The 17,639-nt window shown below is 45.0% G+C and overlaps 1 protein-coding gene across 1 annotated transcript in view; it reads right to left on the reverse strand.

The window, feature by feature from the left end:
- Positions 1–1,087: 1,087 nt before the first annotated feature.
- The window catches only part of LOC141073065 (uncharacterized), a 30,768-nt gene continuing 14,216 nt past the window's right edge, over positions 1,088–17,639 (reverse strand). Inside the window, 3 exon segments of the mRNA XM_073560382.1 lie at positions 1,088–2,526; positions 2,529–2,636; positions 2,639–4,270. Of these exon segments, the coding sequence (XP_073416483.1) occupies positions 2,321–2,526; positions 2,529–2,636; positions 2,639–4,270 (1,946 nt within the window). The 3' untranslated portion in view covers positions 1,088–2,320.

The raw sequence follows: 17,639 nt of genomic DNA on the forward strand, positions 1-17,639 counted from the left end.
TATAGTAATTCTACATAATATACACATTATAGATGGCACGCTCTTCATCCCTGTATAGTAATTCTACATAATATACACATTATAGATGGCGCTATTCATCCCTGTATAGTAATTCTACATAATATACACATTATAGATGACGCGCTCTTCATCCCTGTATAGTAATTCTACATAATATACACATTATAGATGGTGCGCTCTTCATCCCTGTATAGTAATTCTACATAATATACACATTATAGATGGCGTGCTCTTCATTCCTGTATAGTAATCCTACATAATATACACATTATAGATGGCGCGCTCTTCATTCCTGTATAGTAATTCTACATAATATACACATTATAGATGGTGAGCTCTTCATCCCTGTATAGTAATACTACATAATATACACATTATAGATGGCGCGCTCTTCATTCCTGTATAGTAATTCTACATAATATACACATTATAGATGGTGCACACTTCATTATTGTATGGCACGTATACTTTCTGTTGTGGACATATGATTGTCCATTGGAGTAATTTAGACATATCGCACGTGTCCATTTGCAGTTGAGTTTCCTCTGTGCATTAGACACTGTGATGTGTATAAGGCGCAGGTTACTGGTTATTTAATATCACATGAATAAGAACTGAACACAAATACCAGGTCAAAATATTTTTTTTGCTGCTATCCCCAGGATGTTCTGCTTTTTAATCTTTCCTTGATTTTAAGTTGGATTTTTCGATAAGTTTATTTTTTATTCCACACTGGAAACAAGTGCTGGATTATCACTAACTTTCTAAGTCTCATCCATTCCTTCCCAACCAGGATATTTCATCCAAGCACTTCTCATGGATCTCACCAAGCATTGAGAGGGGCTGAAAGCAGTTTTTTCTATAGATGACTGGCATGTATGGGTGATGACTACATAGAAAGTCTCTCCTGAAGTCTATGTACAAAAAAGCTGGCCTACAATTTTGCTAGGACACATGCTGAAACATATGACATATGAAGACTTCTGGGATTCTCGAGTAATGAGACCAAAATAAAGTTTTTTTTGGAACAGATGGATTCAAAATTGCATCTGAAGTGCCAGCTTGGTAATGTATGGAATTTTAATTATTCCTTATGAGGCATGCACAGTCAGAACCTTAAGTCACCGCATTGGGGACACATTAGGGACGTTCTCAGCCCACAACACGTAATACATCTGCAGCATCACAACATTTCATACAACACAATAGGAATATCATCACTTTACAGTTGTGGGTAGTGAATATGTTACCAGACAAGGGGGAGATTGGTATAAAAAGTACACCCCCGAGAAGCCTCGTGGATGCTGGAATTGGACCCCAGATTCCCTAGTGGTATGAATCTTTGTTCAGACCTTGCATCCCATTTATAGAATTGTGCTTTCTCTTTTCTCCTTTCTCTTGTATAGTAACTCTACATAATATACACATTATAGATGGCACACACTTCATTCTTGTATGGCACGTATGCTTTCTGTTGTGAACATACTCTGGAGTGATGAGACCAAAATAAATGTTTTTGAAACTAATGGATTCAAAATTGTATGACATTGCAAAGATGAGGAATACAATGAAAATTCATGGTACCTACAGTGATACATGGTGGTAGCAGTGTCCTTATGTGGGGCTGCATGAGTGCTGGTGTCAGGGTCTACTTGTCATTGATGGAATCATGAATTCACAGATGTTTTGCTCTATAGTGAAAGAGAAGCTGCAATCACTCAATTCTCTTGCTAGACCTGCACTTTTTCCATCATGACAATGGTCCAAAACACACATCTAAGGCCACTGTTGCATTTTTAAAGAGAATGGTGAAAGTGATTAAGTAGCTAAGTGTTGTCTGATCTGAACCCCACCAAACACCTATGGTGAATTCTTAAGAGACAAGTTGATATTACTCTCCATCCAGCATCTAGGCGCTAAGAGCGCTCGTTATTGAAAAAGAGAAAGTAGATGATGCATTATGTAACCAACTTGTTCATTCCAGACCTAGAAGACTTGGTGCTGTCAGTAAAAATCATGGAGGACATACAAAATGACAGATGTAGTAGCTTTTGATGTGGGGTGCACTCATTTTTTATCAACTAATTTGTGTAAACCTAAAGATTTTGTAATGAAAGTTATATTAACCTAACTTACATGTTTTGATTACAAAAAAATGTTCTATGAAACTCAGTGTTGGCAACATTTTAGAAATTGTTCTTGTGTTTAGTAAGATATTAATAACCATCTTACCAATAAAAGGGGTGTACTTATTTATGCTGAGCAATGTTTATTAAAATTTATAAAACACAGAACATAATTACAGTTTCTTTCCTGCATGCCTTCTCTCCTGTTTTACAAGATATGATTTATGTGTGAAAGATTTCCACCATTCTGAACGTGCTTCTATGTGTGACTTCTCTCGTGGCTCACAAGAATTGACTTTTTTTGTGAAACATTTCTCACAGATTGAACATGAATACGGCTTCTCTCCTGTGTGAATTCTCTGAGGTTTAATAAGATTCCTTTAATCGTGAAAGACTTCCCACATTCTGAACATGAATACGGCTTCTCTTCCCTATGACTTTTCTCATATTTCGCAAGACTTGATTTATGTGTAAAGCATTTCAGAATTAACATGAATACGGCATTTCTCCTGTGTGAATTCTCTGATGTTTTACAAGCACAAATTTATCTCGAAAAGATTTTCCACATTCTGAACATGAATATGGCTTCTCTCCAGTATGAATGCGCTGATGTCTATTAAGATCCTCTTTAATTGTGTATGACTTTCCACATATTGAACATGAAAATGTTTTTTCTCCTCTGTGAATTCTCTGATGTCTAATAAGATTTCTTTTAGTTGTAAAGCATTTCCCACATTCTGAACATGAATATGGCTTCTCTCCTGTATGAATTCTCTGATGTGTTATAAGACTCCCTTTATCTGTAAAGCATTTCCCACATTCTGAACATGAATACGGCTTCTCTCCTGTGTGAATTCTCTGATGTTTAATAAGACTACCTTTATCTATTAAGAACTTCCCACATTCCAAACATGAAAATGGCTTTTCTCCTGTATGACTTCTCTCATGTGTAGCAAGATTTGATTTATATATAAAAGATTTCCCACATTCTGAACAAGAATACGGCCTCTCTCCTCTATGACTTTTCTCATGTTGCACAAGACTTAATTTACGTGTAAAGCATTTCTCACAGAATGAACATGAATACGGCTTATCTCCTGTATGAATTCTCTGATGTCTATTAAGAGTCCCTCTAACCGTGAAAGACTTCCCACATTGTGAACATGAATACGGCTTTACTCCTGTATGAATTCTCTGATGTTTAACAAGTTGTGATTTCTCTGTAAAGCAGCTTTCACATTCTGAACATGAATACGGCTTTTCTCCTGTGTGAACTCTCTCATGTTTAGCAAGATGTGATTTATATAAAAAACATTTCTCACATTCTGAACATGAAAATGGCTTTTTTCCTGTATGACTTCTCTCATGTGTAGCAAGATTTGCTTTATATATAAAAGATTTCCCACATTCTGAACATGAATACGGCTTCTGTTTTCTATGACTTTTCTCATGTTGCACATGACTTGATTTATCTACAAAGCATTTCTCACATTCTGAACATGAATACGGCTTTTCTCCTGTGTGAATTCTTTGATGTCTAACAAGCACTGCATTAACTCTAAAACATTTTCCACATTCTGAACATGAATATGGCTTCTCTCCTGTGTGAATATTCTGATGTTTAATAAGATTTCCTTTATCTGTGAAGCATTTCCCACATTCTGAACATGAATACGGTTTCTCTCCTGTGTGAATTCTTTCATGTTTAATAAAACTCCCTTTATTTGTGAAGGCCTTCCCGCAATGTGAACATGAAAATGGCTTCTCTCCTGTGTGAATTCTCTGATGTATAACAAATGTTGATTTATTTGTAAACCATTTCCCACATTCTGAACAGCAGTATGTCTTTTCTCCTTTGTGCTTTCTTTGTGCTAAAAAATCTGAGCTTTTAGTAAGTTGCTTGTCAGACTGAAATCTTGTATCCACTTTGTCACCTGGAATTGTGGTAACAATGTGAGATTGCTCAGGAGAGGGTTCCTCATGATTAGGAGGAGTATAAGAAAGTGAAGTGCTGTGAAGTCCAGGAGGTCCATGAAGGATAATGAGGGTTTCTCCATTAGACTGCTTCCTGGTATCTTCTTCTTTACAACTTAGTGATAAACCGTTATTCTCACAAGGATTACCTATAAGAATGAAAGATAGAATGGATGTGATTTTTTATCTACAACACAAAAAGGATTTCTACATTTATTCTATAGAGCTCACAATGAAGACCCTCGTCAGTGATAGGACTGGTAATAAGGAAGACAACTACATGCCATAACATTAACACAATGACGGGTAAAGTGAATAACATTTATATACTGGTAACATTGGCAAAAGTCAGGGATGATATAGATTAGGCAGCAAAAGGCCAATTCTTAAAGGAAACAAGTTATCAGAATTTTTCCCCTGTGAGGCATCGACTGATGTGATATGCGAGGGTCACTATGTGTACCCCAGGATGCGCTCAGAAGCGTATTAGATCTGTTGGAGCGCCTTGTGGTCCACAGCAGGATGCCTGTGAGTCATAAGGCAGAAAAGGACCGTGTGTTGGTACTCGTGCCCACCCCAGAGAGTAAGCCCATGGCCAAGTGGCAGGGGCCATTTGAGATACGAGGGGAGGTGGGCGAAGTGAATTATAAGGTGCATCATCCTGAGAAAAGGAAGCCCGAGCAACTGTATCATGTTAACCTGCTTAAAGCCTGGAAGGACCAGGAGTCCCTCGTCACGTAGGCAACTCCAGGCGTACCAACAGGGAACCCTCTGGCGCCGGGCAGGGATGTGGCCGGGTGTGAGGTAAAATTAAATGACACTCACACAAAACAGCAGCAACGGGAGGCTCGAGCTTTGGTGCAGCAGAATACGAACGTATTCACAGAGCTGGGGGGGCGGACCTCGGTGATGCAACATGACATTGTCACTGAGCCCCAGGTAAGGGTACGGATGAGACAATACCAGGTGCCAGAAGCCCGGAGGCATGCTATATCAGCAGAAGTGAAGCAAATGCTTCAACTGGGAGTAATCGAGGAGTCCCAGAGTGGGCTAGCCCAATTATGCTAATACTTATACCAGACGGGTCATAACGCTTCTGTAACGACTTCAGAAAGTTAAATGAGGTGTTGACATTTGAGCTCTATCCAATGCCCCGGGTGGACGAGCTAATTAAAAGACTGGGGAATGCCCAGTACTTCATCACGTTTAATCTCACCAAAGGGTACTGGCAGGTCCCGATAACAGAACTGGCGAAATAGAAGACCACATTTATAACGCCAGAGGGCCTCTATCACTATGTCGTCTTACCTTTTGGGTTACATGGGCCTCCGGCCACATTCCAGAGGCTGATGGACATGGTGGTAGAGCCTCATCAGAAATACGCGTCGGTGTATTTGGATGACAGTCATCTTTAGTACCAATTGGGATACCCACCTGTCAAGGTACAAGCAGTGCTGGAGTCTCTCAGAAGCGCAGGGTTAACAGCAAACCCAAAGAAATGCGCAATAGGGCTCACAAAAGCCCGGTACTTAGGTTACGTGATTGGCCGCAGGGTTATCAAACCCCAAGTAAATAAAATTAAGGCTATCCAAAGCTGTCACAAGCCGTTGAGTACCAAACAAGTGAGAGCTTTTCTTGACATCATCGGGTACTATCACCGCCTTATACCCAATTTTGCAGGGAAATCAGCACCCTTAACTGACCTGTTAAAAGGTAAGAAGTCCGTTATGGTCCAGTGGCATCTTCAAGCGGAGGAAACATTCCAGTCCCTGAAGTCGACGTGTGGACAGACAGTCCTCATCAGCTCTAACTTCAAAGAAACTTTTATCGTGCAAACCGATACCTCAGAGGAAGGCCTAGGAGCGGTGCTGTCGCAAGAGGTGAACGGAGATGAGCATTTAGTCACCTATCTGAGCAGGAAACTGGCCCCGGCGGAGAAAAATTATAGTGTAGTGGAGAAGGAGTGCTTAGCGATTAAATGGGCCTTGGAGTCCCTACACTACTATTTGCTCGGGCATCAGTTTCAGTTTTTAAACACACCATCCACTCCTCGTCTGGATGAGAAATGCAAAAGAGAGGAATACCTGAGTCACCAGATGGTTCCTGACAATGCAAAACTTTAGTTTCTCAGTGGAACATCGGTTGGGTAAGTCACAGGGAATTGCGGATGCCCTATCAAGGGCCGCCTGTATGGTGACAAATGTTCAACCCCACAAGTTTAAACAGAGGGGGGGGGTATGTGAGGCAGCGACTGGTGTGATTTGCAAGGGTCGCTATGTGTCCCTCCGGATGTGCTCAGAAGCGTATTAGATCCGCTGGAGTGCCTTGTGGTTACAGCAGGATGCCTGCGAGTCACAAGGCAGAATAAAAGTAAGCTTGAACCTGGTCAAGTTATTTGACCAAGGAATTGTTCAGGAAAACCCGGTATGGGCTTTTATTTTTGGAACGGACTGCAGGAAGGTAGTGGAGGCGGTCCATTTCATTCAGGCTGGATCTTATAAATCTTATAAATGGCCCACGGCCACAAAGTCGAGTTGAGAGAAAAAAACCCTGCAGGAAGGGTTTGGGTGTGTCAGATAGGAGTTTTCAACCTGTGGCAGTCGGCTCTGCAAAAGGCTCTGCTTGTGTGAGGATACACAAATCCAATCAGAGCAAACTCCTGGCACCCCGCAGCTTGATACGGTGGTGAAGTTGCCCTCAGCAACCGGACATTTATGAACTGTCTTGTTCCCAGCTGCGTGTGTTTTACATTGCGTGAGTTTTGGACAATTAGGCCACATGCACATATTCAGTATTTGGTGAGTTTTTTACCCCAGTATTTGTAAGCCAAAACCAGTAGTGGGTGAAAAGATGCAGAAGTGGTGCAAATGATTCTATTATGCTTTTCCTCTGACTGTTCCACTCCTGGTTTTGGCTCACAAATACTGGGGTAAAAAACTCACCAAATACTTAATGTGTGCACATGGCCTTAAACACCGTTTGCTGTGAACTTTTCCCGTGGTCCCTGTCTGTCACACTGACCCAAACCCGCTGCACTACACTCCCTAATGTACCACCAGTGCCATTTCACTCTCTCAAGTTTCCTATCATGTTCTTAGTGTAGATAAGTGTCCACGCAATTAAAAATGGAGCTTTAATATTTCAGTACTGTATGCAAATTAGAATGACTAATCACAAAAGTGGCCGTACATCCAGGAGCAGTCCAGCTCCAGCCACTGTAATCACATCCTCAGTTTGCCTATAGCAGCGTTTTTCAACTCCAGTCCCCCAGACTCACCAACAGGGCGAGTGTTCAGGATTTCCTTAGTATTGCACAGGTCATAATTTCATCACCTACTCAAGCAATAATTGCATCACCTATGTAATACTAAGGTAATCATGAAAACTTGACCTGTTGGTGGGTCTTAAGGACTAGAGTTGAGAAACACTGGCCTAAGGGCATGATAGGAACCCTTAGAAGCCTGCAACAGCACTGAAGGACCAAGCCACTTTGTACATTAATGGCCAAGCTTCATTTTACAATTCTGACCAGCGTCACCTTAAGAGGTAATAACTCTGGAGCTTCCACACATCCCAGTGATTCTAAGAAGACTGTTCTTGCGTGATAGATTGTACTTCACGTCAGTGGTAAATTTTGATCATTTGCATTTATTTATGGAAATATTAAAAACTTTACAAAAATTTTTTAGTATTTCCCAGTTTTCAAACTTTGAATTTCTATATCTTTTTACCAGATATGTATTAACTATTTTTGTTGGTATAACTAACTTTTACCACTTGTCTACTTTACATCAGCATCATTTTTAAAACACATTTTTTTTTGAGGAAGTTATAAGGCTTAAAACTTTAATCAAAAATTTCTCACTTTTACAACAAAATTTACAAAACCTATTATGTTTAGGGACCACAACACATCTGAAGTGACTTTGAGGGGCCCATGCGACAGAAAATAACTAAAAGTGACTCAACTTTAAAAACTGCATCACTCAATGTGCTCACAACCACAGTCAAGAAGTTTATTAACCATTTAGGTGCTTCACAAAAAATTAACCCCTTTACCCCCGAGCGTGGTTTGCACGCGACCGGGTCAATTTTTACAATTCTGACCACTGTCCCTTTATGAGGTAATAACTCTGGAACGCTTCCATGGATCCCGGTGATTCTGAGATAATATTTTCATGACATATTGTACTTCACGTTAGTGGTAAAATTTCTTCGATCCAACTTGCATTTATTTGTGTAAAAAATGGAAATTTGGCGAAAATTTTGTAATTTTCAAACTTTGAGTTATTATGCTCTTAAAACAGAGAAATATGTGACAGAAAATAGTTAATAAGTAACATTTCCCACATGTCTACTTTACATCAGCACAATTTTGGAAACAGCTTTCTTTTTTTTGTTAGGAAGATATAAGGGTTAAAAGTTGACCAGCGATTTCTCATTTGTATAACAAAATTTTACAAAACCTTTTTTTTTTTTTTTTAAAGGACCACCTCACATTTGAAGTCACTTTGAGGAGTCTATATGACAGAAAATACCCAAAAGTGGCACCATTCTAAAAACTGCACCCCTCAATGTGCTCAAAACCAAATTCAAGAAATTAATTAACTCTTTAGGTACTTCACAGGAGCAGAAGCAAAGAAGCAACGTTGAAGGAAAAAATGAACATATAACTTTTTAGTCATAAAAATGATCTTTTAGCAACAATTTTTGTTATTTTCACAAGGGTAACAGGAGAAAATGGACAGATAAAGTTGTTGTGCAACTTGTCCTGAGTACGCTGATACCCCAAATGTGGGGGGGGGGGGGGGACCACTGTTTGGGCGCATGGCAGAGCTTGGAAGGGAAGGAGCACCGTTTTACTTTTTCAAAACCAAAATTGGCTGGAATTGAGATCGGGCGCCATGTTGCGTTTGGAGAGCACCTGATGTGCCTAAACAGTGGAAATCCCCCACAAGTGACCCCATTTTGGAAACTAGACCCCCTAAAGAACTTATCTAAATGTGTGGTGAGAACTTTGAACCCCCAGGTGTTTCACTAAAACTTTTTTTTTCAACAAAAATAATTTTTAACCCCCAATTTTTTATTTTCCCAAGGGTAAAAGAAGAAATTGGACCCCAAACGTTATCCAATTTGTCCTGAGTACGCTGATACCCCATATGTGGGAGAAAACTACTATTGAGGGCAGAGCAGAGTCCTGCAGTGCGCAGGACCTCTCTGACCTTTCCCGGCGCCTGCGCACTGCAGTACTCTGCTCTGCCCTCAATAGGGCAGATAAAGTACACCAGCGCAGGAGCCGCGGCAGAAGTAAGGAGGACGTCATCGCTAGAAGATGGGAGGCGCTGGACCGGACCGCAACACCCATCGGTCCGGACCGGACCCCAGGGTGAGTATAGTCTAACTCGTTTTTCTTATCTTTCAGGCTACATCGGGGGCTTATCTACAGCATTACAGAATGCTGTAGATAAGCCCCTGATGGCGGTGGCCGCATCTCATAGGCCAAAAATGAGGTGACAGATTCCCTTTAACCACTACCTCCTGGAACTGAAGGTACAACGTATCGGTGTGGCGTGCACATCGTGACAGCAGGAAAGCGTTGAGCATTGCCATTTGTACGATGTGCACGGCCAGCTTCAAAGCACTGTACGGTTGGAGGAGTTGATCAGAGAGATCAACGTTCCCCATGTTTTTGTTGTACCCCAGTGCACAGTCCTGTGTAGAGGTACCTCGTACAGTGCTGAGAGCGCTGCCATCACCGCGTATGGTGGTCAAGAGAAGGACATCCCTCTTGTCCTCTTACTTGACCACCAATAGGTGGTCGCTACATTGGGCTCCGCTGTCACCCCTTCTGAGCATTTGCCCAAGTTGCTTTTTCGGGAAGCCTCTCTGATTTTTGTGGACAGAACCGCAGGCAGAGAGGAATTTGAAGAGTGGGATGCTGTATAAAACTTATTGGTGTAGAGGTGATAACCTTTATCCAGCAGTGGGTGCACCAAATCCCACACAATCCAGGACCGGGGGACATTCAGGGGGTTCAATTCTGGTGTCCTTCCCTTCAGAAACGCTAAACCTGTGGGTGTACCCTGAGGTACTTTCACACAGCTTGTAGAGTTTAATTCCGTACCTAGCCCTCTTGCTGCGCAGGTACTGACGGACTCTGAGCCTTCCCTTAAAATGATCTCAGGCCTCATCCATGCAGATGTCCCTTTGGGGCACGTACACTTCAGCAAACTTTTTGTTGAAGTGTTCAATGATCGGCCAAACTTTGAACAGACGGTCAAAACTGGTGTCATCTCGTGGGGGACAGTGTACATCATCGGTATAATGTAGGAATTTGTGGATGGCCTCAAAACGTGTCCGTGCCATGAACATTTGGAACACTGGAGTGTTTTATAAAGCATCAACAGTTCCGATCCTAGGCAGGTCACCAGCAGGTTACATCGGTGCTGTGCCCTGTGATTGTCGCAATCGATGTAATCGTCGATCTCGTCAATCAGCAACTCCTGGTCTTTGCTAGGCACCAGCCTAGGATCAGAGCTCACAGCTCCAATCCTAGGCAGGTCACCGGCAGGGCACAGCGCGATCACCGCACGATTGGCACGATCGATGTGATTGAAGATCGCGCCAATCAGAGCATTTTTCGGTGATGCCTGGAGTTGTCAGGCACCAGACTAAGATCGAGTACATCGGTACTCGATCCTAGGCTGGGACATCACTGTTTCAGGCAATCTGATTGCCTGAAACAAAGAGATGCTGCGATTGACTGTTCAGATTGAACAGCCAATCACAGCGATCATGAGTGCGAGTGGGCGGCAACACCCCCCCTAGGATGTCGGCACCATCTACCCAGAGGTAAGATGGCGCCGGAACTTTAATGTGATCACAGCGACTTTGGTCTCGGTGCCGCATTAAAGAAATGACGTACTATTCCATCCATGGTCAAATTGGCCCAGGTCACATGGACGGAATAGTACGTCAGATGGTTAAAGCAACATGGAAGTAAAAAACTAAATTTTACTTTTTCCCTTAAAAATGTTGTTTAGCCCCAAATTTTGAATTTTTACAAGGATAACAGGAGAAAATGGATCACACAATTTGTTGTGCTTTTTTCCCCTTAGTATGCTTATACCTATATGTGGGGGAAAATTACTGTTTAGGCGCTTGGCAGGGATCGGAAAGCAAGGAGCGCCATTTGACTTTTGGAGTGCAAAATCAGCAAAAAAAAGTGGACGCCATGTTGTGTTTGCAGAGCGCCTGATGTGCCTAAACAGTGGAAAACACCACAACTGACATCATTTTGGAAACTACACCCATCAAGGAATTTACGTAAAGGTACGGTGAGCATTTTGAAACCACAGGTGCTATAACAAAATTTTAAGACACTGGACTGTGAAAAAATGAAGTGTTTTCCCCAAAAATGTTGTTTTACCCCTAAATTTTCATTTTCACAAAGAAATCATCCAGAGGTGCAGCAAGCAAATTGACTCCACATGTGTTTCACAAAATGTTATACCAATGAACGGTGAAGAAAAAAAGTCTTAGTTACTCACCGGTTAACGGTATTTTTCGGAGTCCATGACAGCACCACCTGAGAGAGGGGATCCGCCCTTCAGGAACAGGAAACCTACAGATACAAAAGGGCAGCACCTCTCCCATGCATCAGTTGGATTACAGAGCACAAGAGGACCTCCAAGGTTAATGGCATGATTTATGTACAATACTATCACTACTTAATTATTTATCACCAGTGTGTATATACACAAGAGGAAGACGTGCACACCCAAATTAAACTAAAGGGAGGGAATATACGGGTGCTGTCATGGACTCCGAAAAATACCGTTGACCGGTGAGTAACTACGACTTTCTTCGGCCGTCCATGACAGCACCACCTGAGAGAATTACAGAGATTAATAACTACTTTAGGGAGGGACTACAGCCTGCAGCACCCTTATACCAAAAGAGGTCTGTGGAAGCACCCAAGTCTAGCCTATAATGACTATAAAAGGTGCTCGGAGACGACCAAGTAGCCGCCTTACATATCTGGTCAATGGAGACATCTGATATCTCGGCCCACGAGGTCGCCATGGCTCTGGTGGAATGCGCCCTCAGCTTCCTGGGTGGCGACCTGCCTTTTGAGGTGTATGCTATTGAAATCGCTTCTCTAATCCACCTAGCTAGTGTATTTTTTGACACTCTAAGCCCTTTCCTAGGGTCTTGATGGAAGACAAACAGGGCATTATCTTTCTTCCAGGGATCGGTAACTGCGAGATATTCTATGAGGCATCTCCTAACATCTAAGGTATGTAGTTTCTCCTCCTTCTCGTTAGTTGGATTAGGGAGGAAGGATGGAAGGACTATTTCCTGTGTCCTGTGAAAGCTAGAAACTACCTTAGGTAAGTATGCTGGATCAGGTCTGAGTATTAACCTATCGTCCTTGAACTGTATATAAGGAGGACGCCTAGATAATGACTGGATGTCGCTTACCCTATGAGCTGAGGTTAGAGCTACCAGGAAGGCTACTTTGAGGGACAGGTTTTTTATGGAAGCTGATGAGATGGGTTCAAATGGAGCTTCTGTCATAGCCGTGAGGACTAGGTTCAAGTCCCACGGCATGAACCTATCCTTCACTATTGGCCTGGATCTACCTGCTGCCTTAATGAATCTACTGACCCAGTAACTACCCGTGATGTTGCAGCTAAAGAGGGCCCCCAAGGCTGATACTTGTACTTTGAGGGTACTAGTGGAAAGCCCCATGTCCAGACCTTTCTGTAGAAACTCTAAGATTTGATTTATAGGCGCTGAACCCCCAGCGATTATCCCAGAGTTCTGAAGGAATTTCTTCCAAATTCTGACAAATTTTGGTAACAACGATTTTCCTACTTTTAAGTAGGGTGCTAATCAGGTCTGGGGCGAAGCCTTTATCTTTTAGCAGTGTCCGTTCAAACTCCACACCGTCAGATGTAGGCAAGCCACCTGAGGATGGAAGACTGGGCCCTGGGATAGGAGATCCGGGATGTCCAGAAGAACCCAAGGATCGGACACCGACATGGTCCTGAGGCATGAGAACCATGCCCTCCTGGGCCAAAATGGAGCGATAACTATAACCCTTGCTCTGTCTCTCCTGATTTTCCTCATCACCAGGGGTAGTAGCGATAGGGGAGGGAAGGCGTAGGCTAGCCTGAAGTCCCACTTTATCAGAAAGGCATCTACCGCCAGGGGGTTCTCTCTGGGATTTAGGGAGCAGAATTGTCTTAATTTTCTGTTTTCCCTGGTAGCGAAGAGGTCTACCTCTGGTTGTCCCCACTTTTGTACAATCAGGTCAAAGATGGGACCATTCTCCTTGCTTTAGCAGATTGCGGCTTAAGAAGTCTGCCGTGATGTTTTCTTTCCCTTTTATATGTAGAGCTGTTAAAGATAGAAAATGTTGCTCTGCTAGCCGGAACAACCGTTCTGCCACATTCATCAGGGGTTTGGAATGAGTCCCGCCTTGGTGGTTGATATAAGCCACGGTGACCTGATTGTCGGAGAACACTCACACATGATGGCCCTGTAGATACACAAGTAGCTTCTTAGCTGCCTGCTCTACTGCTGTCAACTCTTTCAGGTTAGATGACATTTCTATCTGATGATGCTCCCATAGGCCCTGGACCATGATCTCACCCATATGAGCCCCCCAACCGGAAGGGCTAGCATCCGTGGTAACTATGCGGGATATGTCATACTCCCAGGGAACCCCTCTGGATACATTATCCTTGTCTAGCCACCACTCTAGGGACTCCCTTGTGTTTCGGGATAAGGTTAGCTGGCCCTCTAAGTAACCACCAAGGATTCTTTGATGCACTAAAACCTCGCCCTGTAGTGTTCTTGCATGAAACTGGGCCCACTGGACAGCGGGGATACAGGATGAAAGAGAACCCAGAAGGGACATGGCTCTCCTGAGGGACATGGTAGGGTTATTGGAAGCGTTCAGGACCCGATAATGTAGGCGAACAAGCTTCTCCGGAGACAGACGGCATTCCTGTTTCTCAGAATCCAGGATCAGGCCCAAGAATTGTTGGACTCTCATCGGCTGTAACCAAGATTTTTTGAAGTTAAGCAGCCATCCTAACCGCTCTAGGGCAGACATTGCCCTTTGTAGCTGTTCCAAACAACGTTTCGCCGTTTTCCCTACAATCAGGAAGTCATCTAAGTAGGGGACTACTAGAATGTCTCACTCACGTAGATGGGCCATAACTTCCGCTACCACTTTAGTAAACACTCGGGGAGCGACTGCCACCCCAAAGGGGAGGGCCGCATATTGGAAATGATGAACTGACCCCATCTAACTGAACCGCCACTCTGAGGAAACGCTGATGAGCTGCATGAATGGGTATATGGTAGTAGGCATCTTTTAAATCTACCACCACCATAAAGCAATTTTGAAACAGCAATTTTATTGTTGAATTAATTGTCTCCATCATAAACGGGCGTATGACCAGGAATTCGTTGAGGGACTTAAGATTTATTATAGTCCTAAAGTAGCTGTCTGGCTTGCGGACCAGGAACAGAGGGGAGTAGAAACCTTTCCCCCTTTCTCCCTCTGGAACCATAGTTAGGACCTTCTTGCGGCAAAGATCATGCACCTCGGCCTCCAGGGCAGCTTGTTCTGATGTGGAAGACCTGAGTGGGGTGACCTTAAATCAATCTTGGGGAACCCGGGCGAATTCTAGTCGTAGACCCGCAGCTATCACCCCCAGTATCCAGTTACTACTAGAAATCATGGACCAGGCTGGGTAGAAGGCAGCTAGTCTCCCCCCTACCGGAGCAACTAGTCATTGGGGCGGCTTTTTAGTGTCACGTGCTGGACCTTCCTGGCGCCCCCCTCCTCCGAACATGAATCCTGTACCTTTCCTTCTTTTGTCATCCCATCTGCCCTGATCCCTGGACCGCCTTCTACGGAAATATCCTTTCCTGGTAAAGGGACGTCCGTCTATAAGAAGGGTTCGGCAGACTGGGGAACTTCTTTTTATCATCCCCGGCTTTCTCTAAAAGTTCATCCAGGACGGGGCCAAACAGATATTCCCCCTCACACGGAATGGAGCAGAGTCGTGACCTGGCCTGGATATCTCCTGGCCAGCATTTTAACCAGAGAGCCCTTCGAGCTGCGTTGGATAAACCCGCAGTCCTAGCCGCCATCCTCGCAGAGTCTGCCGAAGCATCAGCCAAAAAAGCAGCAGCACTTTGGATAATCGGTAGAGTTTTTCGAATGGATGCTCTTGAGGCTCCGTCCTTCAGCAGGGAATCCAGTTGATCCAGCCAGACCATCATGGATCTGGCCATACGTGTGGCAGCTATCGCTGATCTTAGAGCGCCTGCTGGCATCTCCCATGTTCCCTTTAGAAAAGAATCCGCCTTTTTATCCAGCGGGTCTTTTAAGGAGGCCATGTCGTCAAAAGGTATGGAGGATTTTTTGGAGGCTTTGGCTACTGCTGCGTCCAGCTTAGGGGCCTTATCCCATACCACTGGGTCATCAAAAGGGTACCGCCGCTTGAAGGCAGGTGGCAAGGAGCCCCTTTTTTCAGGTCTCTTCCATTCCCTATCTATCAGGCTCTGGACTTTGTCATTTAATGGAAAGGCCCTGCGCTTTCTGGGATCTAGACCACCGAACATCATGTCCTGTGCCGAAAGTTCTGGATTTGCGTCTGCTACCCCCATGGTGGACCTTATAGCTTTAGCTAGCCTATCCATTTGGTCTAAGGGGAAGCAGAATCGGCTAGTCTTCCTCCGAAGAAGACAAAGTGGAGGCTGGGGAATCTGAGGAGTCATCGTTCCTAGGGGCGGCCGAGGACTCCTAACCCGAGAAACTAATTTCTTTCCTCCTAGAAGAATCCCCTTTAGATAGGGCCTTCATCTCTGTCCTAATTATCTCCCTCAGGCTTGTGGTGAAGTCCGGCGTTTCTTCCGCTACCTGTATGGACGGGGGAGAGTGTAAGGGCGGGTCAATCTACCCCTGGGCCAACGTCCCCTTTCAACCCCTACTGTTTGTCGCACGCATGGCTGACACAACTTTTTAGGGTGGCCATCTGGTAAGGGGCAACTACAGAGGACACATTCCCTGTGCTTCTGTTTTCCCGTAGCTTTCCTCCCCTGTGAAAAAACATAAGGGAACACTGCATCAGGGTACATTCACGGAGATCTCTTACCCATGCAGATGAGGCAGGTACCGGATCACGGAGGGAGGCAGGAGGGTCCTTTAGTCTGGAGGAACTGCGGCTCTGTCCGCTCGTTCGTCTCTGTTTCTTCTGCTGGCCACTCACATGAGGCTTCACCGTGGCCTGTTTCTGTGGGCACTCCTGCACCTCGTCCTGCTGCTCTATGGGGGCTTCTGTCATATCCATTGCTGGGCCTTCAGAAGCACCCCAGCAGAGTCACCTTCTGCCTTATAAGGCCTCCCGGTGTCCGGGTCAGCAGGGTTCTGGCCGCGGCACCTCCCACTCGGGACCCCCCCGCCCATGCTCCGGCCCCCCCCTCCCCGGGTGCCACCCCGGAAAGCCGCGCACACGCGGCGCACACCGGAAAGCCGGCCGGCACCCGACTTCCGGTTTTGGCGTTCCCGGCCCCGCCCCTTCCGCCGCTCGTCTGAGACCGCGGGGGCGCGCGGAAAGGAGCTGGCACAGCGCCCCCGGCTCAGACATGGCCGCAGCCCCCACGTGCGCCGCCCTGCGCCCGCCGACCGGGCGCAACCGCCAGCCCGGATGGAAAGGGAGACCGGACCCCGGGGGAGCGCACCAGGAGGGGCCGGGGCATACATACCTCCTGGTGCCGGCACTCTGGAGGCGGCTGTCCACCGGACCCTCTGCTCCAACCACTGCTGTGGTGACCTACCCAGCCCCACCGTGGCGCTTCCAGGGACCCCGAGCTTGACCGAGGTAGGCGATCCCCCCGCTACCTGGGTCGGTCAGCCGGCCTGGGAATCCCTCAACGACTCCATGACGGACGATCTGAAGGAAGTCCCGTCCTCTAGGAACAGGAAACCAACTGATGCGTGGGAGAGGTGCCGCCCTTTTGTATCTGTAGGTTTCCTGTTCCTGAAGGGCGGATCCCCTCTCTCAGGTGGTGCTGTCATGGACGACCGAATAAAATTACATTTTTACCACTATAATGTTGTTTTATCCCCTTATTTTACATTTTCACAAGAGTCAATGGGTAAAGATCACCACATAAATTATTACACAGTGCCCAGATATATTGCAGTGCCTGGTATGTTGTAGTGCCCAGTACACTGTAGCGCCCAGTACACTGTAGCGTCCCGTACATCATGCTCAGCTCGTGCTTTTGGAAACACGCACCCCGTAAATTAAGTGGGGCTCCTCGGTACATTAATGTTAAATGTATGGACCCTAACTGTGGTTTAGGAACACTGTGGAGCTCAGGAGGAGGGTGTATTTGGATGGAGAGGGTGTATTTGGTTTTGGGAGCTCATAATTTGGTGGATTTCTTTTGTTGTTAGCCACGTCACTGTTCCAAAGCCTTTGTGCG

This window comes from Dendrobates tinctorius, unplaced genomic scaffold, assembly GCF_039654945.1.
Source record: "Dendrobates tinctorius isolate UK_male_01 unplaced genomic scaffold, ASM3965494v1 ptg000296l, whole genome shotgun sequence".
NCBI classification, from domain to species: Eukaryota; Metazoa; Chordata; class Amphibia; order Anura; family Dendrobatidae; genus Dendrobates; species Dendrobates tinctorius.